Source organism: Callospermophilus lateralis, chromosome 6, assembly GCF_048772815.1.
Source record: "Callospermophilus lateralis isolate mCalLat2 chromosome 6, mCalLat2.hap1, whole genome shotgun sequence".
Lineage (NCBI taxonomy): Eukaryota > Metazoa > Chordata > Mammalia > Rodentia > Sciuridae > Callospermophilus > Callospermophilus lateralis.
The window spans coordinates 155,520,845-155,542,598 of NC_135310.1; the positions used below are offsets into that span (position 1 = coordinate 155,520,845).

Here is a 21,754-nt window from a genome sequence, read left to right on the forward strand (position 1 = left end):
TCGGGGCACACCTGCCTACAGGGATTTCTCTCCTCAGCTGGTTTCCACCTTCACGTGGCCCAAGGAGAGAGAAGTCACCTCACCTCCCCAGCCACCCTCTACCGTCAGCTCCCCCTGGCCGGACTAAGAACTGCCATCTCCATGATAGCCCGACTTTGAGTTGTCATCAGTTCTCTTTTTCTTCCTGCGCCTCCCACTCCAGCCCCGTTGGCTTTAGGACTAGAATATATATATATATAAATTATATAATATATAATATATAATACTGGTGTCCAGCACCAGTACTTCCTTCCGTGGAGTCCTAAAGATTTCCTTCTTTTCTTTTTCTCAGCTGACACCCTGCAAGCTCTCTCCCTGCCTCGATAAACTAGTACAACTCCCCCAGTCCTGTCGGATCAGGGCAGGACTCTTCTTACTTATTTTAGGAGTTTTAATTGGCCAAGAATGTATATTCACCCTGGATGACAAGCTATTTTGAAAAACGTACCACTGCAGAATGACTGAGCTGAGCCATTAGCAGTATTTCCTCGCACACTCCCGTGAGTGGGGTTGAGGACACTTGGACGGTCCTTTTCCACCAGTTTTCAAGACGGCGACACCCGGGTACCAACTGCGACACGACATGCAGCAGCTCTCTGACCCAAGTTCCCTCCCTGACACCTGCTCCCGTGGCCAGGGGCACTTCCCACGGCAGCCCTGGGAGCCACGCCTGCCCTCTCCACCCTGAACTCAGCTCTTCAGGTTTCTCCTGTAGGTGACACATCAGCGTCTTTCTGGGCAGGCTGATCTCACTCAACAGCGCATCCTCCTGGCTCCTCGATGGCGTCTCAATGGTGGGGCTGCCTTCTTCCTTGGCTGAATGCTGTTCCGTGCACATGTGCACCAGACTTTCTTTCTTTCTGTTTTTATTTGTTCTTTTTAGTTACCTGTGACAATAGAGTGTATTTGGCATATCGTACATACATGGAGTATCACTTCCCATCCTTGTGGTTGACATGACGTGGGGTTTTGTTGATCGTATATTCACATATGAACATAGGAAAGTTACATCAATTCATTCCACTGTCTTTCCCATCCCTCCCACCCCTTACTCCCCTTCAGTCTGGCTCAGTGCTAGAGCACTTGCCTAACACCAGGCTTGTTTCTCCATCTGTCCATTGATGGCCGCTGGCTGACACTGTATTTGGGCTTTTGTGAGAGCTTTTTCTTAGATTTTCTGTGCTTGTTTGGAAACAATACACACGGGGAAACTTTAAAAGTTTCCTTTACCCTCCCCAGTCCTTGATCTTTGGGATGCTTGAGAGGGTCAAGGTCACCGTGACTCCTGTCTATGCTTTGGTGACCATGTTTCTAAAACCAGATAGAAGATAGACAGACAGATGGACAAAGTCTTCTTAGTTTGAGTTTCAGTGGCTCAGGGTTCCTGGGATGACTTACTCTTCTTACTCAGAACCCCACACTCCTTTCCTTCTGAGCTCATTTTCTCTGAACAGTTGTGGGTCCGCAGCTGGGATCTACCACATTTGAATCTAATGTTTTTTTTAATTTCTTAAAAAAAATATTCATTTTTATTTTTTAGTTGTAATTGGACACGATATCTTCATTTTATTTATCCATTTCTATGTGGTGCTGAGGATCGAACCCAGGGCCAGGCGAGCACTCTACCGCTGAGCCACAACCCCAGCCCCCTCTAATTGTTCCTCTACTACTTCATGTCTAGGATCTTTCTGTCTTTACACACTGAGAAAGGCTGCCCCTCTGACCACTGACTTGCTCATTAATACTAGACGGGAGTCACGGGGGCTGACAGCTGGATTAGGAGCAGAATTTAGGATAAGCAGGGACATCAGAAGAGGGTTGGGCCCAGCCTAGTAATGAAAAAACCCTGGGGAGGGGCGGGCTGTGACTCCGACTGCACATACAAGGCTGCTGCAGCCACCTGTCCTGCTGCAGTGACACCAGACAGCAAAGCAAGTCCCCTGGGTCATTTACCACACCAGACTAGCCGGATAGGGCACTTCCAAAGTGCTTAGTGACCTGAGTCATTCCCACATTCAGCCAGTCTCTGAATCATCCTGCCCGGAGGCTCCTCTTCCTGCCCTCAGGCATAAAGCCAGTGAGAGCCCAGGGCAGGAACCCGCATGGCCAAATCCTGGCTCTGTGCTGCCCAGCCAGGAACCCAACAGTCACTCGGCCCGGGGCTCTCGGGGAGGAAAGTTAGGAAATAAGCAAGCTGGGCTGTTCTGTGGCTTCGATGACAAGCTCCACGTGAAGCACTTAGCACAACCAGCAACCTAGAAAACTACGGGAAGCCTATTCACAGCCACGGGAGCACTGCAGTCAGAGACTGAGGGCAGAGATATTCCCCAGCGAGAGTGTGTGGGGATACCTACAGCCCAGACCTTTTGGGAACCAGAGATGTTCTTCTTTTCATTAAAACAGAAAGAAAGAGCCGGATGTAATGGTGCACACCTGTAATCCCAGAAGCTATGGAGGCTGAGGCAGGAGGATCACGAGTTCAAAGCCAGCCTCAGCAAAAATTGAGGCACTAAGCAACTCAGTGAGACCCTGTCTCTAAGTAAAATACAAAATAGGGTTGGGGAGGTGGCTCAGTGGTCAAGTGCCCCTGAGTTCAATCCCTGGTACCTACCCCCTCAAAAAAATAAAAAATAAAAAAAAAGAAGAGAGAAATTATATCTTTTTTATACCCAACTGGTTGGAAAATAAGTAGAAGTGGTAGCTGGTGTTCTGTTTCAGAAAACAACTGATTTATTTATTTATTAGAATTCTCATAGCAAAGCCACTTCGGTGGCCATGAACACAGCTCGATTAGCAACCCCAGGACTTCAGAGATCAGAAGTAATTTGTTCCTGAGAAAAAGACACATTCCTTTGAGAGTCTCTTCATATCTCCTGGTACATCAACCTTATGTCTGAGGAGATTTCCACCCTCCCATTTCACTACAATCAAAAATGTTTCTTTCCGTCATTCACATCTTTTCCCACAGCCTACTTTTGCCCCATCTTTTCTTCTGTGAGCTTAAATCCCTATTGTTTCCCACACTGAGCCTGCTCTGTCCTCTACATACTAACTTCCTCCAAAGCCCAGAACACATCTGCAACCCAGACGGTCCAGGGGAGGAAGACAGATGTCCAGCCTGGACCCTTACAAAGTGGGCTCCAGAGAGACAGGGAACTTGCTTATGAAGTTTAGAGTTGCCACAGCAACACCTGTTTCTCCACTGGCTTCAGAACGGATGGGCTGGCGATGGGTGGTAAGAGCCAACAGCTCTGTGCTAACTAAACAGCTGGCTGAAACCTTCCCAGGCCACTCACCTCCTTCCATATTTACACCAGCCCTTTCTGCAGGGATTATCAGTGCATTTTACAGATAAGGAATCCGGTGGAAAGAGCTGACCCAAGGCCACACGCCCAAGACACACTGGCCCTAGGCCTCCCATTCAGCCCTTCACAGTCCTGTTTCAGCCATTCCCGCTGCCCTGGATCAAGGTGAGCTCACAGGACATCCCAGGAGGAAAACAAATGTCACCTTCATACCCTGAGTTGGGAGTTTTTTCCACCTTGATTCCACTGGAATCTCATAACTCCTTGTTTCAGAAAAACCAAGTCCTAATGAATGAGAACCAGCCACCCAAGGCCGATGGTGTCATGAGACGGAAGGCAGAGGCAATTTCTTTTCAGATCCAGAAGTGCACCAAGTGACATTTATTAGGACATATAAGAGAAGTGTGTGTTGGCTACTGGCAAGCCAGGGGGATCCCCGCACATCACGGCTAGAGGAAGGGGCTCACATGCTAAGCTAGACAAGGTAGGCTGGGCCAACCAGAATATTCCTGAACTCTCTCAAGCACTATTAACGTGTCCACCGCCAGGCAGCAACGTCTGGCGTGAGAAGCTTGGCTATCTGAATGACTCTGTTTGTCCTCGGGGGCTGGGGATGCGTGATGGAGGCAAGATGGAGGTTACTATGTTGGGTCCCTACATCACCGTGAGCAGAGGCTGGCATGGCTTCTTGTGGCTGAAACAATACTGTCTATGGTCTGTGACAAGGAGAGGCTGGATGAAGAACAGGCGGCATCCTGAAGAGGCAGAATGGCAGTGCCAGGGTCGAAACTTAATGAGGGATGTCTCAGTGGGCAGGGCAAATGCACCAGGGGTTTGTTTGGGTGGGTCTCTGAGGTCCCTGTTGTTTGGGGGGTGGAACCCTCCGGGGCTGGGGAGTAGGTGGAGGTTAGGTCACTGGAGGTGTGCCCTGGGAAAAGAGAGTGGCTCTTCCTCTCCCTCTCTGCTCTCCAGCAGCCATGGGGTCAACAGGCCTCCCTTGGCCGCACATTCCCAGTGCATTGGTCCTGTATTTTATAGAAACACCCATCAGAGTCGGTCTGCTCTTTTTCTCCAAATTGGACAGGGCTTCGGTGTTGTGAGGTTTTGCAAGGGAGCTCACAGGTGAAGTGCCATTTCCCCCACATCACACCTAGGGTAACATCCGACAGGTCTCGGTGCTGATGTGGGCCTGCCTTGAGCACCGAATAGTGGTGTGTGGTCCAGCTTCTCCACTGCGCTCTTGAGTAGCAAGTCGCTACGCACGGCAAGGAGTAGTGAGTATATTCCCCTTCCTCAAGGCAGAGAGTCTAAAGAAGTGATTTGAAATTCTTCAGGGAATTCCAAATTGTCTTTTTTCTTACAATTACTTATTTATCCAATCAAATATGAACTCATTGGATGTTTATTTTCAAATTCAAATCATAATCTAAAACTTCTATCATCTACACTACCTATAACCCCCACCTCTTTGATCTGTACTCCTTTAGGCTAATATTTCTTTATTTGTTTGCTCAAATTATCCCGGCTTTGGCCAGTTTCAACTGCTCCTATATCTACTTGACATCCCATTATCGTTTATGGGTTGTGTTTCTGAGTACTTCCATACTTTCCAACACAAAAAAAATGCTCCAAACTCCTCCTGTACATTTCCTGGCCCAGTCCTAGAGTTGGCTCTTCCTTCAAGGAGCCCTGGCACCTTCTACTGGAGAATGGTACTAGGAGCCAAGATGAGGCTTGGGCACCTGTTACTGATGGAGTGTCACTTACTACCGACCCTCTCACCTGATAAAGCAAGGAAATTCAAGTGTGTGTGCCAACCCTTGACTCTTCACATACCCATAAATACTCTTGTAGGTGACCACCTGTATTAAGCTAAGCTGAGGTACTGATGGGCCGGGCATTCCCATGCCTGCACAGCCGAACAGCTAAGAAAGTAAAAGAATTCCCCAAAAACCAGAAATGCAAGAAAGCAGAAATCCGAGATTCAAACACCCTCGGAGCTGGTGTTTGCCCGGCCAAGTGGCCTCAAGCTTGGAGGGGAGCCTCTGGAAAGAGACACCGCAGGAAGGAATGAGGCTCTGCACGAAGCTAAGACACATCTTGAGACCAGGATCCCTCTGCAGCCTCTAACAGGAGACAGCTCACAAGAAGAAGACCTGAAAAAACGAAAAAAAGAAAGACTTGCCCTCCCACAGAGGAAGACAGCAGATGTGCGCTTAGAGGGGACTTGATCTGGGCAGAGTCAAAAGTGCAAAGACTCCCCTGAGGATGAGGGTCTGGGGGCCGGCTTCACACGCCCTGTGTGGCAAAACAAAATCCAAAGCAGGAAATGCAGTTTATGAGCCAGACTGAGAAGGCCCTGGGTACCTAGCAGAAGTACTGAGACCTTAAATCCAGGCCTCAAAATATCCCCACAGATGAAACCCAAGAGAGAAGGGGCGTGCAATCCAAAGTCACCAAAGCCCCCGGAAATGAAAGAAGCCAGTCACTCCAACCACATGCTCCATGATTCCATTTATATGAAACGTCCAATGCCACAGTCTGGCTGCAGAAAATAAGGGGGGGGGGGGGGGGGGCAGGGTGACGAGGAACTTTGGTACATTGATACAGCAGGAGCAGGAGTAGGAGCCGTTTATTGTAGGACAGGAGCAATATTTATACATTCCACACGGCTTATCTTAATTAACATAAACTAGATACAGCAGTCAACCAATCAGGAATCTCCACACTTAATGGCTCGCTGGCCTTACTTCTCAAACCACTCCCTCTGGCAAAATGCCAGGCGCCATCCAGACTTGTTTACAGACTCTAACAGTCCAGAAAAGGCAAAGTTACATGGGAAGAAAGTGGATTAACAGGGGGAAATGGGGATGGCTAGGGATGGGCTTTCCTTTCAGAGGAGATGGATCAGAGGAGATGTTCTCTAAAACTAGGCGGTGACAATGGTTAGATAATCTTGTCACTATACTGAAAAATTCACATTTCGATGGGTGAATTAGCTGCTGTGACAATAATGGGAAAATCGATAAAATTCAAAAAATCTGGAGATTTTTAACAGCTCCGTACTCACCTTGGTATTTTGGTTTTGACAAATAAAACATGGGAACAGAAACACATTCTCTTGGGCTCAAAAGGGGTCGTCACAAAGCAGCAGAAGGGAGGCTCTCTCCTCAGGGCGTCACCGTGGGCCACCTCTCCGCCCTCGGAGGTCTTGGGGGGTCCTCTCGGCTCCTGTGGCTGCTGCCCTTGTAGCCAGTTCACTGACTTACTTAAGTTCCTGTCCGTTCGTTGGGCAATCTGCAGCCTAGCTGTGCTTATACCAATTTTCTCACTCTTTTCCTTCCAACTTCTCCAGTTGCTTTGAAACTCAACAGGGAACCAAATCTAGGCACACATTACTCTAATACATGTTTGAAGGTTGCCAAGTACACAAGAGGTGGCTTTTCAGCCCTCATAAAATGTCATAAGTTGTCCAATTTCTAAATCACTTTACAGCCCACTCCTTTTCTTCAAATTCTCCCTGCGATTTCAGCCAGCAAAGACTTGCAGCCATGATTCATGATTCCTGATCACGGAGGAACAGCCCCACCCTATATCTTGATGAAATGACTGTTTTTAGTTTACAGCCTCATTATCTTTTAAACCTAGATAACCAAACTGGCATTCAGATAAAGATGTATCTACAACAACCTAAATACGTCATTGGAAAGATTAAAAAAATAAAGTCAACTTAGGTTTTGCAACTTAGTTAAACCTAATTATAAAATTAAGTAGACTTACCTCAATAAGGCTAAAACTAAGGAAAGACAAGAGCTTCCATGTGCCTTTGTAAATTCAATCCAAGGATCTATATATTTTTAAAAAAATTGAAAAGTAAAAATTTCTTTTTGTTTTTCTCTCCACAATTTGTATAAAGTGGCTCTCTGAATATCAATCTCTATCATGTTGATTGGCTTCCCTATGGTTAAACAGCCTGCAGGTAAGTTCATGCTTATTGTTGTAGACAATGGTCAGCAATCTTTTATTTTTAATTTTATTTATTCTAATTTGTTACATATGACAGCAGAAAGCCAATCAATTCATAGTACACATACAGAGCACAATGTTTCATATCTCTGGTTGGACACAAAGTAGAGTCACACCATTCGTGTCTTCATATATGTACTTAGGGTAACAATGTCCATCTCACTCCACTGTCTTTCCTACCCCACTGCCCTCTGCCTTCCCTTCCCTCCCCTTTGCCCTATCTAAAGTTCCTCTGTTCCTCCCAAGCTCCCCCCACATCTCCATTATATATCAGCATCCTTATATCAGAGAAAACATTCGGCATTTGATTTTTTTTGAGATTGGCATGATAATCTCCAACTCCATCTGCTTACCTGCAAATGCCATGATTTTATTCTCTATTAATACTGAGTAATATTCCGTTGTGGATATATATTTACCACATTTTCTTTATCCATTCATCTACTGAAGGGCACCTAGTAGTAGCACAAGAATTAAAATCAAGAAACAATAAATGGGATGGATTCAAACTAAAAAGCTTCTTCTCAGTAAAAGGAACAATCAATGAGGTGAACAGAGAGCCTACAGAATGGGAGCAAATTTTTACCACACGCACACCAGATAGATCAGTAATCTCTAGGATATATAAAGAACCCCAAAATCTTAACACACACACACACACACAAAAAAAAAAAAAAAAAAAAAAAAACAATCAATAAATGGGCCAAGGAACTGCACAGACATTTTTCAAAATATGGTCAGTTATCTTCTAGAAAGCAGAAAGGAGGCTAAGTTCCACACCGCTGGTGGGAAAAAAAAAAAAAAAAGAGAGAGAAGCCTTTCTCTACGGGATCGTCCTCACGATCTAAAAACAAACCTGCACGCTACTGTGGAGGGTCCTGGAACGGCAGAGCTGAACTGGCCTTAAGGAGCCACAGAGGGGAGACGGCAGGTTCTGGAGAAGCGCTTCCAAGGGCAGAGCCACTTACATCCCTGACGCAAAGGGCATTGGAGAATCTTCCACGTCCGCACCTAAAACCAGAGTCAGTTCTCCCCTCGGGGCGACAGTGGAAATGCCCAGGGCTTCTGCCTCCCTGGGCTCTCCTTCTCGCAGGTGGCCCTGGAATGGAGACCCTGAGTGGTCCCTAGTCCTGGGCAATGTGAGCAGAGGCACCCAAAGGGCAGCATATCCAGAGTGCGCTAAGGCCAAGGAGATTCTTGGGAGAGCAAAAGAGCTTCCAGAGAAGGCGGAAAGGAAGTCTCTGTCTCCAGAGCTCTGCACAGGAAGACAGGAGTGGAGGACCAAGAGACCATGGTAAGTTGAAAGATGGGGGAAAGCAAGGAGAAGGGTCCCAGATTCTCACCCGCGTCAGAGAGCAGAAAGACGCTGGACACACGTAGGCATCAGGTTTCTCTAAAAGGATGTACCTGGGGCTGCCGTGAGTGTAGGAGATTGGCCAGTTAGAAAAGTGGGGACCAGGGAGGGGATGGAGACTGACTTTTCAGTATATATCCTTTTCCTCCTGTGATTTTAATAAATCTAAGTGTGTGTACTAAGGTCAGAAATTTGGAATTTTACTTTTAAACTGTAGCAATACCAAATAAAAAAACCAAAAAAAAAAAAAAATGGTAAAACACAAAATATCCAAACAGTAAAGGATTTAAAACAAAGAGCAAAAAAGAACAACAGAAAAAAAAGTTTCATCCCAGTGACCCTCACAGTTAAACCACTTCATGAAATTTCATAAAGTGACTTTTGAGTGTAGCAACTTCCTGTCGGCCTGGGCGGCCTTTGCTGGGTACCTTTGCTGACTCATCTGCTCCGGATCAGAGCTGCACAGGGGTGAATGAGACACAGTGGAGAGGGGAAAAACCCACAGTCATTTTTTTTTTTTTTTAATTTTAATTCCTTGTTTGAAAAGAAGAGTTTAGAACAGCCCGAACTTGAACTTTTCAAATGTACCCAAGCTGTTTCCAAATTAAACCAGAACCTGAGCTCTGGGTCATTGTTTGGGTAAATAAACCTGTGGATGGAATGTGTAGGTGACGTGAGGGTTAGGAAATCCCCAGCAATATCAGTCCAGAAATCTCAAGGCGATATTTTAAACTGTCTAAAGCCCATTGTAGACTTTCAAATCCATACCTCAAATCACTAACGCAGAAAAGATTGATCTCTAGTAACTTTAAAAAGTTCCAGAGCCCCACTATTACAAGGAAGTTGGTAAGTGAGTCACCAAGCCTACATTTTTTTTAGGATCATTAAGTGGGTTAATGAGTTCACCTCACTGCAGATGGTCACATTTCGTAAGCCCAGGGGGACTGCAGCCTTTTAATAAAGCACGTTCTGAACCAGTACAAACTCCTGGAAGTTACTTTCCCAGTGATGACTCTCCATCCTTCTGCTCCTGGCCAAACTGCTAGGGACTGTCGTTAGTAAGACCGCAGCAAATCTTCCCTTTATCTCATTTACTGATAGGGCTCACTTGCTTAAAATAGAAGTTTCCTTGGGCAGCTCACAACCACTGCTACAAAATGACACACACAGAATCCTCTTTATAAATTGCTGTAGGAGAGATACTTCCAGCTGGACATGGTGAGACACCCCTGTACTCCCAGCAGCTTGGGAGGCTGAGGCAGGAGGATTGTGAGTTCAAAGCCAGCCTCAGCAAAAGTGAGGCACTAAGCAACTCAGTGAGACCCTCTCTCTAAATAAAATACAATATAGGACTGGGGATGTGGCTCAGTGGTCAAGTGCCCCTGGGTTCAATCCCCAGTACCCCTACCAAAGAAATAAAAAGAGATTTCCAGGCTGAACATCTCTGAGTAGGGTCTTTTCCTGAAATTGCTTTTGTAAATGTAATTCAAAGACCGCACTACAGAACCCTTGAGAGTACTTTACAGGCGTGACTTCACTTGGCACCTAAGGGAAACTTCTGCCTGCTGGTCACACCATTCTGAGACAACTAGCTCAAAAAAAATGATGTTAATAACTGCATCTGTCACGGCCGTTGATGAAACTTCCAGCTCCATACAATGGAAATGAAAGTGTATTATAATTAAGCAACTCAAGATTAACATTTAACTATCAGCAACTGAGCCACGAATTTTACTTTTAAATTCGTAATAGGCCTATTTGATCTGAAATTCAGATACCAAATAACAAACAGGCCCAACTCAGCTGTTAAAAGAACTGGCTCCCAATTTTATTTTAATTTCGTCATTCATTCCAAACCACAAATGTAAACAAAATTCCATTTTAATTCAACAATTATGAATTTAGTCCCTACTCAGCATACAAAGGGGCTTCACATCCATTCTCAGTGGCATTAAATAGAATTTATGGGAGGTCATTGTTTTCTACTGGCCTCCTGCACGAGACCTCAACAGATCAGACCAAATCAGAAAGGGCTCATGGTGCTGGGTGAACTTCAAAATGAGCCAGTTCTCCCCCAAAACATCCACAGCAACCAATAGGAAGGGGCCCAGCCAACCTGAGCCCACATGATGCAGAAGCCTTCTCATTTATTTATTTATTTATTTATTTGGGGTACTGGGGATTGAACTCAAATGCACACAAATACTGAGTCACATCCCCAGCCTTATTTTGTATTTTATTTAGAGACAGAGTCTCACTGAGTTGCTTAGCGCCTCATTTTTTGCTGAGGCTGGCTTTGAACTCACAATCCTCCTGACTCAGCCTCCAGAGCCACTGGAATTACAAGCTTGGGCCCCTGTGCCAGGCAAAGCCCTCTCTGTGTTCATCCATAAGGAAAGGAACTTTGAAATGATCAATCTGCCCTTTGTTTATTGTTTCCGCTTCCCTCTGCCTTTTCTCCTATAAAGCCCACCTGGTCTGTGCAGCTCAGAGGAGCGCCTTCCTATCGTGTAGGCAGATGCGGACCAACTCATGAACCGCTAAGGAAAGGCAATCAGATCTTGAAAATCAATCCTTGACACGTATTTCCTTGACAGTGGTCACTGTCCACAGAGTGTCACTCTTTTCTAAAGAGAGTGATACGGCCTCTGCTAAAACAGCTTCTTCCTGGGGTATTCTGATTGTCCCACTTGGTTCCCTGCCCCGCCCCAATTCCTCTTACCTGTCCTCTTCTCCTAAAGTGGCTACTCCAGGAAGTTGTCCCCCAGCACCCTGTGGACCAGCCTGTAGATGCTAAGGCCCCTTGTCCTTGGGCAAGGGTGTACCACACAGGTCCTGAGGCAGGGAGCACAGCATATTGCAAGGCTTGACAGCAGTTGAACAAGTGCTCATTCACCCCTTATCCCCATTCTAGCCCCATCTCTGGCACACAGCGCTCAGTAAGTAACAGCTGAAGCCTCTCAGAGTTAGGCAGAGCAGAAAGACCAATAAATCAATATCAGAAACATAAGGTAAGAGCACAACTGTACAGGATGTAGTGGACAGGATGCTGTGAAGATTAGGAAAAATGGGCTTGATCAATTAGCACTTTCAAGGGGAAATGGTGCTGTGTTCATTGACTTGGTAGAACATGGGTACAGTGTTTATAAGCTAGGAGAATTGGTTACAAAGTATTAGCATTCATCATAAGAGCTAAAAAAAAAAAAAAAAAAAAATTCACTGGGTGGCACCCACCTGTAATCCCAGAGGTTAGGGAGGCTGAGGCAGGAGGATCCCAAGTTCAAAGCCAGCCTCAGCAACTTAGCAAGGCCCCAAGCAACTCAATCAGACCCCATCTCTAAATAAAATATATTTCTTTAAAGGGCTGGGGATGTGGCTCGGTGGTTAAGCACTCCTGCCTGGCTTCAATCCCTGGTACCAAGACAAAAACAATAATGTTCGCTTGGGCAAGAATACATATTTTCTTTTCAGAAAACCAAATGTACTTGAGACATGGATGCAACTATTTAAAGGCTGGCTTCCTGTGCCTTGTCAGGACTGAATCCTCACTCAAATTTGGTCTCCTTTAAAGCTATAGGAAGATGCTGGGTCCAGCTGGCCGGCCCTCAGGGGTTTGTATAAACAGTGTGCAGACATTAAACTAGGAGAACTAAAGAAAAGCTCAGGGCCCCCTAGGGCCCTGGGAGGGGGAGGCCCAGGTGACAGAGGGCCAGGAGGAGGTGGTCACAGAGCCTCAGGGACAAGCACAGGATGAGGACTAGCCGGGGCGGGGAGTGTGAGCAGAGGCTGCAGGGTCCTGGAGGGACAGGAAGTAAAAGTCCCCAGCAGAGAGAGGAGCAGGTACTGCCCCGCGTGCAGCGCTGACCAGGAGCCAGCTCAGCACCGGCCTCAGCACCAGGCCTGGCTCCTAGCCCAGCCGTGCCCTTTGCAGCTGCAGGGCTCCACACGGTCACACAAGCCTAGGGACCTGCTCTCCAATTTGAAATGTGAGGAGTGACTGTCAGCATTGTCATGCCAGTTAAATGAGATAACGACTATCGAGGGTCAGCCACGGGGGTCACCTGAGGCCAAGCTGTGAAGACCACACCTGCCCACAAGGAAGGTCAAAGCCCCAAGGTGCCTGGCCTCTGCTGCATGCCAGGGCGGGGATGGCCGTACCACACCTGCTTGCCCTCCCCTCCATGACAGTCACATCAGGGCCCCAGATGACGCGGGCAGCCAGCACTTCCAGGGGGCCAGCCTACCTCCTGGGCTTACCTAGGGACCCTAGGGTGGAGGCTGCTCATCCCCCCACTGCGAAAGCAGAGGGGCCGGACGGAGGGGCATCCAGTGTCCCAGCCCATCCTTTCCAACACACCCATGCACTTGAGCACCTGGCGAAATTCGCCACCTCCCACCTCCCACCTCCCACCTCCCTGATGCAACCTCTTCGGAATCACAAAGGAACTTTCCGCACACTGATATGGGGTCAGCCACTGGAGGCAGGACCAAGGTGGCCACCTCCCCTAACTCACCCCCAGCCCGAGAATGCCCTCGGCCCTTCCCCCTGGCATCTGGGCGCTGCTCTTGACTTCCTCCTCCTCCTGAGTCACGGCCTTGCTCCCTCCCACCGCTGACCTCCCTCTGCCCCCCGTGTCCCCACCACAAGACGACGTCAAAGTCCCTCCTGAAAGGCTAGGGCTGCTCCAGATCCCCCACTGCTGCGCCACCACCCGACTAAACCTGTCCTCCTGGGCCTCTGCCTGGACTCCCAGCACGAGGAGCGCTAAGCCGCAGTGGCGCTGAGTGCCTGATGGCTCCGCAGGCGGACTCTCTGGTCTTTCTGCTGGAAATCTGAGGCTCCCTCCACAGTCTCCACTTCCAATCCCAGATGCACGGGGCAGTTTCAGTGTTGGGAGGGGAATGCCCCGCGTCCAGCTCCTGAGCTTGCTGAGTTGAACTGACCTTCACCCCTCCCCTCATGGCCACATGCAACCTTCAGGATGGCCCAGAGAGGCGTCACCAGAAATCTCGCCCTGGGACTCCGGCCCCCTAGATCTCACTTCCTCCGCACCTGCTCCTCATCTCTAGAGTCCCTCATCGCTAGACGGCTCCCTTCACACTGTTACCACTTCCAACCGCTGTCAGCACCTCTCAGGCCCAAGCTTCACTCCCCAAAGCTTCGCTTCTGCTCCTGAAAAGTGACGCTCACAGGAAAGACACTGGCGGGCATCTCTCCGGGCCCCCAGGACTGAACGGCTGTGCTCAGCGGCTCACTACAGTCCCTCGGATCAGCCCCTAAAGACTATGCAGCAGCTGGGTGGCCGAGGCAGGAGGATCTCGAGTTCAAAGCCACCTCAGAGAGTTAGGAGGCCCTAAGCAACTCAGCGAGACCCTGTCTCAAAATAAAATACAAAAAGGGGATGTGGCTGGGGATGTGGCTCAGTGGTCAAGTGCCCCTGAGTTCAATCCCCAGTGCAAAAAAAAAAAAAAAAGAAAAGACTATGCAAAGCCTTCAGTCATCCCCAGAACCCCCACTTCCTCCTCGAGGCCGCCTCTTACACCCCTGGAGAAAATGAAAGTCCATGCACAACTTAAAAAGTCCAGTGCCTTCCCTTGGCCATAGCAAAGAGTCCCCAACTTCTGTTGGCAAAAGAATCACCAGGGATGTAGCTCAGAGGTAGAGCACTTACCTAGCAGGTATGAGGTCCTGGGTTCAATCCCCAGCACCACGAGGAAAAAAAAGAAAAAACAAACAACAAAGAATAGAATGAATCACCCATGGAATCTCCTGGCCTGATATTCAGATTAGTAGGTAGAGACTGGATCTCGAAGACAACCATGACAGCAATTTCTTGGGCACACTAGGGCTCTACCACTGAGATACGTCCCCTCCCCTTTTTATTTTTTATTTTGAAGAACAGCCTCACTAAGTTGCGAAGGCTGGCCTCAAACTTTTGATCCTCCTGCCTCAGTCTCCCAAGTCACAGGTATTGTGGGCATGCACCACTACATCAATTATATTTTTAAAGGATTGAAAAAAACAACATCAAAAAAAGAAAATTTTGTGACGCCTGAAAATTTCATGAAACTCAAATTTCAGCATCCATAAGTGAGGTTGGATGGGACACAACTGTGCCCAACAGCGTACATGCTACCTATGGCTGCTTTGATGCCACCCAGGCAGAGTCGAGCATTTGTGACAAGGACTGTATGGCCCAATATTCGTTGTCTGGCTCTTTGTAGGAAAAGCTTGCTGACCCCTGGTCTGAAGGTCAAGTGCCTTCCTGGGGCCCTGCTTCCCTGTCCATCCCACATTCCCAGATCCACACAACTGCACCGAGCAGTCACCCGCAGGGACGCTGGGTCCCGGGAGGAGGCAGACAACTTCAGGCCTCCACGGCTCTTCCCTCCCAGCATGGCCCTCCCCACTTGGCCTCACAAACTCTTATTCATCCCTCAAGACCCAACTCCTGTCCTGCCTCAGGTGACAGCCAGGCCCCGGCCTTCCACCAACGTGGCTGGGCTCCACACCCCATGTCCCCGTGCCCCATGTCCCCGCCTGGCTCGGTTCTCTTGTTCCCAGCCATGTGGGTACAGGTGGTCCCCCAGCTCCAGGGCACCCTGTCCAGGCTCCACCTGTGGCGCCCTGGTGGGGGTGTGTGTCCCACCTGGTGGCAATACTGTGTTCACGCTGGCCTCATCCCACCTGTCATGGCCCCGCGGTGCCTGCAGCCTGGACAAATCAACTCCTTCCCATAGGCCAGACCTCTCCACATCAGACCAGGAGCGGGTGCTCATGGGGACGTCAGTGCTGACGCCGCAGAAACGACGGTGGCCAAGGAAGGAAGGAAGGAAGGAAGGGGGCCTCTCCGTGGTGACGCGCCCGGCCTGCTGTGTGTGCGCCATTCACGGGAGCCCGCGGCCTGGAAAGCCCAGTGAGGGCAGGCTGCTGGAGGCAGAACCCCAGGGCACAGCCGGGGGCAGCCTGGAGAACAGCAGGGCTGGGCCTGGGCGGAGGAGCTTCCTCCAAAAACACACGATCTACTGTCCACCTTAAGAAGGATGCTCCTGGCTGGGGACGTGGGTCAGGGGGACACATGCTTAACCTGTTCAAGGCCCCAGCTTCACCCCAGCACCAAAAAATAAAAATGAAACAAGGTGTTCTACAATGAAGTTTAATAATGTATAACTCGCATGTATTGTTACTAATGATCAGCTTTTATTGAGCACCTACTATTCCTTGAGAATGCAAAGGAAGATAAAAACCCAGACCACAGGGATTCCTCAAACGAGTTTGGAGTTCAGCATATGAACCCAGTAAGATCACGATCTTGTAATAACAACATCTGCCAAGTGTTAAATGCAAACAGCAAAGTCTACAGGCATTCATTGTGGCCTATGGGCTTCCTCTCTCTGTTCCCCAGGCACCTTCTATAAACCTCTGAGTGGCACCACCTGTATACTTAACACAGGTCTCGACTCCTCCACTGGTAGATGAGCTCTTCCAGGACGGGGCACTTAGGGGGTTTCTTGTTTTCTTTTTCTTTTTTTTTTTAATCCTTCCTTTTCTACCACTCAGCCAGGTACCTGGTACTAATAGGATTGAATAAATATTTAATTGATCTAATAATGACTGCGGAATGTGAGCTGAGCTTTCAGTGAAGGGCAACACTTAGATAAGAACAGGACTAAAGGTTGGCCTTTCCAAAGGCGACCAAGGGAACCAGACAGGTGACTGAAAGCCCGGGGCAGGCCGAGAAAACCAAGGTCACAGGCCCCATGGGGTGATCAAAACCCACTGGGGTCACCACCCGTCACCATCAGTCCAGAGTGCCGGGTCTTTAAAGCTGGTCCTCATTCCTCCAGATGGGACTGCAACAGAAGCTCACCTGACCGTCCTAGATCTTTCCTGCTCTAATCTCAAAATCAGTTCCTAGATTCTTACTTCCTGGTCTATTTTTCCCTTTTTTCCCCCCCTAAATTGTTGGGGTGGGTAAAATCCTGGCTCAAGACTGAGGGCTGGGGATGTGGCTCAAGCGGTAGTGCACTCGCCTGGCATGTGCGGGGCGCTGGGTTCAATCCTCAACACCACATAAAAATAAAGAAATTGCATCCACCTAAAATTAAAAAATACATAAATAAATATTTAAAAAAAAAAAAGAAAAGACTGAACTGACCTTTGGCATACACAGTCTGAGGGCACCTGACAGGTAAAGATACAAGATATCCTTGGCGTCCAGAATTTGTGGTCACCACTAGAAGGACCTCAAGGCTGGAAACAGTCTCTTTTTTGGCTTTCCAAGTTCCCAGGACCTCCAGGTGCACCACACAAACAAATAACAGCAACAGCAACGTTACAAGATCAGTCTGGAATCACCTTTCACCATTAGAAGGTTCTAGCGACTGCAGATCACGCCACACTCAGCAGCCAGAGCAAAGTGGGGAGGCGTGAGAAGACGACGTTTAGAACTCCATTCTCCGTTCCTTGATTCCCCATAAAAGGAAAAGAAAAGCTCCTGCCTCATTCACCCAGGGTGAGTGCAGCTTTGTATCTAAATAATCCTAGATCTTCCCGGGGGACGGCGCTCAAAATGCAGACCAGGTCCCAAGTCCTCAGGTGTTTCCTACACTCTGATCTGAATTGCTACATTGTGTTTCTCTCTAACTAAATACAGTGGCTTTGCCTTTAACATCTTCAGTAGTTTGGCTGGTATAAGTCCCTAGAAACAAGGCTGAGGGTGTGTCTCAGTGGCAGAGTGCTCGCCTAGCATGTGTGAGGCACTGGGTTTGGCCCTTAGCACCACACAAAAACAAACAAAATAAAACCATTCTGCCTGTCTACAACTACAAAAAAAAAAAAAAAAAAAAAAAAAAAAAAAAAATTAACAAATAAAATAAACATTTTTAAAAGTCCCTAGAAACAAAACCCCAACTTCATCCTTAATATACATATCACTGTACACAGGCATCCTTTAAGGGTGCCCAGAAGCTACAGAGACAAATGAAAGAACCAGATGAAAAGTAATAAAGAGTTCTTCACTTGCAAACCAGATGCTCAGAAGATGTTCAGTTTTGCAGATAATCAACTCCCCGACCCAGGGACAACCGATCAATCAGAAATTATGAGTCAACACAGGAACTACCAAGACCCTGAGGAGACGATTCCATGACTCTAAGTGGCACATGAAGAACTATTTGGGTAACTTGATGTGTGTTTTATCATTTTTAGCTTATCTTGGGCTAATCGCCACTCTTCCCGGGGACAGGAGTGTTTATCGGGGACTGCATTCCACCCTCCACCTCACTGGTCTCCATTCTGTGCCCCAGGAAGGGCCCCAGCAGACAGAAAGAGAAGAGCCAAAGTTCACTGCTTCCCGGTCAGGATGTAGGGGAGGGGTCCAGCCCTCACAGGGCCATGGTATGGACTTCTTCCCTTTTCCCCAGCAGCTGGCGATGTGGGTAACTCAACATCCTTTTCCTGGCCCTGCTGGGAGCGGGGCCCAGGGCCTCATGCCTGCCAGGCAGGTGGTCTCACTGAGCCGCACCCCAGCCCTCCATCTTTGGTTCCCTGCCTACCCCAGTCTAAGCACTTCATGAAGTCTCTCTTTTCAACCAGTTAAATCCCGTTCCTTGCCAACACCCTGAGGCAAGGATCTTCCTAACCTAGGGCACTCTCTCTCTATGAATCTTCTCAGTCCCCAAATGTAGATCTTACTGCCCTCTCCTACTTTACACACAGGGCACGGAGGCTCGGAGAGGGTAGGGAACCAGCCAGAGGTCACAAAGGTAGTTGGCTGGCAAAGCAGGAATTCATCCAGATGGGTCTGACATCTAAATCCTTAGAAAACTTCAAAAGAGTGAAAGAAAACACACCAAGCTTCCAAACTCTCAGGCCACAGGTTAGCCTCAGACCACAGTATTTACAGTCTGGGTTTTCCCTGGGTCTAAGATAAGCTGCCTGGGGCATTGCCCTGTGGGTGCTTCTTCCACCAAGAGTCATTCAGACTGAACACAGCAGCCCACGCCTGTAATCCCAGCAGCTTGGGAGGCTGAGGCAGGAGGATGGAGAGTTCAAAGACAACCTCAGCAACTTAGTGAGTCTCTAAAGAACTTAGCAAGACCCCATCTCTAAATAAAAATATAAAAAGGTCTGGGATGTAGCTCTGTGGATAAGCACCCCTGGGTTCAATCCTCGGAAAAAAAAAAAAAAAGTCATTCAGAGTTGACCTTGTTGGAAAGTGATCAGGACAACCTAAGACCTAACAGATGCCAAGTGTGTCATTTCCTAGGCACACATTTTCCCCTGGGCTCATTCCAGAAATCCCCTAATACCTCTCAATCTTAAATATCTTTATGGTTCCTTCGTTCTTTTTCATAAATTAAAATCAAAAATTCAGGAGATGGGGGATGCAGGTGAATGCAGTTATAAGCGTTAATAACTCTACACTAGCACCTCGCAGCCATGACCTGTGGGGTCCTTCATCTATATCTCTGTATGAAAAGCTCCCTGGATTCTCTTCTCTAGCAGTGCAGGATGCATTTTTTTTAAATGCAATTACAATAAATTCCAATAGGAAGTGGAAAGATAAGTATGAAATAAATCCCCCTGAAGGAAATTCAAGATAGAGCTATATTCCATATCAGAAACAAAGTATTTGCTGTTGTGTCTGCCTCTGCCTGTGTCCCGGGCCTCTCCGGCCTCGGCCTCGCAGGCTGAAGAGAGACAGAAGAAGGCATCCATGCCCTCGCCAGACACTCTCCCAAGTTCCTGATTCTCTGGAATTTGCAATAGTCAGATCCTCAAAGTGGGCCAGGGAGAGGGTGGCTCAGTAAACAGTAGCTGAACAGGGCAAAAGGCCAGGGCAGCTTCCTCATTGCTGGAGGAATGAGAGTGGAAAGGGAAGCAGGTAGGCGCTTGTCAGAAAATGAAAAAGAGCACCAGTGGGGGAGGGGGGGAGGAGGGGGAGGGGACCCAGCAAAAATTGCACAAAACACAGAGGCAGGCTCTTCTCCAGCACGCCCTGCACGGGTCCACTCAGCACAGAGCTTGTCCAGCCCCAGGCCCCAAAAAGAACAGGAGAAGGAAGGTGACCTCAAAGGCTGTAATGGCAGCAGACAGTTCCTGGACAGCCCCAGAGCTACCCGGGCCCCTCAGCTCCCACTCACAAGCCTCCAACCTCAGGAATTAACAAGGTCCTCAGAAAACAAAGTATCCCTTTTCCTCACTCCTGCCTTTCTGATGGCATCACACAGGACACAAAATAACAGTCACACCTGTTGGCCCAGCTCACCAGTTAAGTCTACAACAGGGTTTCTCATTCAAACCCATGGACTGAGAGGTCTGCGGGTCAGCCGGGATCACCTAAATTAAAATGATAACGACTTAGCTGGCCTGGCTGAGCCAGAGATCCCGCTGTAGGGAGGATCCAGGAACACAAGGATGCCAAATTCAAGGCGGCTTAGCAATACTGTTCTCAAAATAAAAGAAAAAAATTTTAAATGTTTAAAAAGTGTTAAAATGGAGCTCAATGACGGAGCACCTCTGAATCTAGGCCCCAATACTGAAAGAAAAAAAAAAGTTAAAAAAAAAAAAAAACTTGACTACAATGACGGAGGAAACTCTGTATTCATTTATCAGACCATCTTAGAATTTGAACACAAACCAAAACTTGGGGGTGGGAGTTCAGTAGAACCGAACTTGCCATGCAGGTGTACAGAAAGAAGAACATTAAAACCAACTTTAAAAAAAAAAAGAGCCAGGCGCGGTGGCCCACGCCTGTAATCCCAGCGGCTCCGGAGGCTGAGACCGGAGGATCGCGAGTTCAAAGCCACGGACTGAAGTCCTTCAGAGTTGACCTGAGCGCAAGGCGCTAAGCAACTCAGTGAGGCCCTGTCTCTAAATAAAATACAAAATAGGGCTGGGGGTGTGGCTCAGGGTCCAGTGCCCCAGGGTTCTATCCCCGGTACCCCCCCCCACCTCCTATCCCCCGCCCTAAGAAGCCCACCTGTCCAGTACCGGGCAGGGGGACGGGTGGATGCACCTTCCCTGAATCAGGGTGGCGATCGCTCGGGGCGCCGGGGTGCCCACGGGCGGCGCAGTTACCTGGTCCAGCGGGATGCCCAGGAGCTCGCTGAGCGGGTGCAGACAGGTGGAGCCCGTGGTGCGGTAGGACGCGCGGGGCGGCGGCGGCTCTGGTGCCATCCTGCATCTTCGGGAGGCGGCTGCCCCGGCCCCAGCCCGCGCCCCCCTGCGGGGCGTCCTCCTCCCGGGCCGGGTGCTGCGCCAAGGGGCGGCCTCTGCCTGGCTCGCGGGGCACCGTGCGGGAGGCCGGCGACGCGCACCGGCGAAAACGCTCTGGGCGCAAACTTGGCGCTGGCGCAGCCGCCACGGGCCTGGGAGGCCGGGCCGAGCGCGCCGCGCTTCCCGCTCCCCTCCTCTCTGCGCCCATTGGCCCTGCGGCCGGGGACGCCCGGAGGGGGCGGGCGGGAGGCGCCGCGGGGACTGGGAGCCGGGCCCCGCCCCGCCCTCCGCGGCCGAGGGGGACAGCGACGCGCGGGCGCCGCCCGGCCCGGAGGCTGGTGCGCGCGGCCCCGGGGGCGGGCGACGCCCCTTCCTTCTCCGGAGCTCGCCGCCCGCTCTCCCCGCCCACGGAACTGTCGCACCCGGTGCGGGCGCCTGCCACCCGGGAGCAGCCAGGCCCCACCCTGTCCGGGTTTCGCCGCGGTCGCCGCGCCCTCCTCGGGTCCCCGCGCCCGCCGGGGCTTCCTGCGCTTTCCTTTCCAGCCGCGCGAGACCCCGGATCCCCGGCACCTGCCTCGCGGGGTCCGGCCGCTGTTCCGACCCCCGATGCCCGCAGGCGCGGGCCACTCCTGATGGCTTCGTCGCTTTGGGTGGAGAATGACTTTACCCGGGTCAGGAGCGCATTTCTGTTCCAAGATGCGCGTGGTCATGATGTACTTGAATGGAACGGCCCTAAATAAGGGTCCCTTGCCTCTTCACATCGTCCCAGGCCCCCAACACCCGTGTGTCGCTTGGGAAAGTTTTCCC

At 49.4% G+C, this 21,754-nt stretch overlaps 1 protein-coding gene across 2 annotated transcripts in view; it reads right to left on the minus strand.

Moving 5' to 3' along the window:
* The window catches only part of Mboat1 (membrane bound glycerophospholipid O-acyltransferase 1), a 98,735-nt gene extending 77,647 nt beyond the window's left edge, over window positions 1–21,088 (minus strand). For both annotated transcript variants that reach the window (XM_076857920.1, XM_076857917.1), the window contains exon 1: window positions 20,810–21,088. In XM_076857920.1, the coding sequence (XP_076714035.1) occupies window positions 20,810–20,908 (99 nt within the window). In that variant the 5' untranslated portion in view covers window positions 20,909–21,088. The remainder of the gene's footprint in view (window positions 1–20,809) is intronic.
* Between the last annotated feature and the right edge of the window lie 666 nt (window positions 21,089–21,754).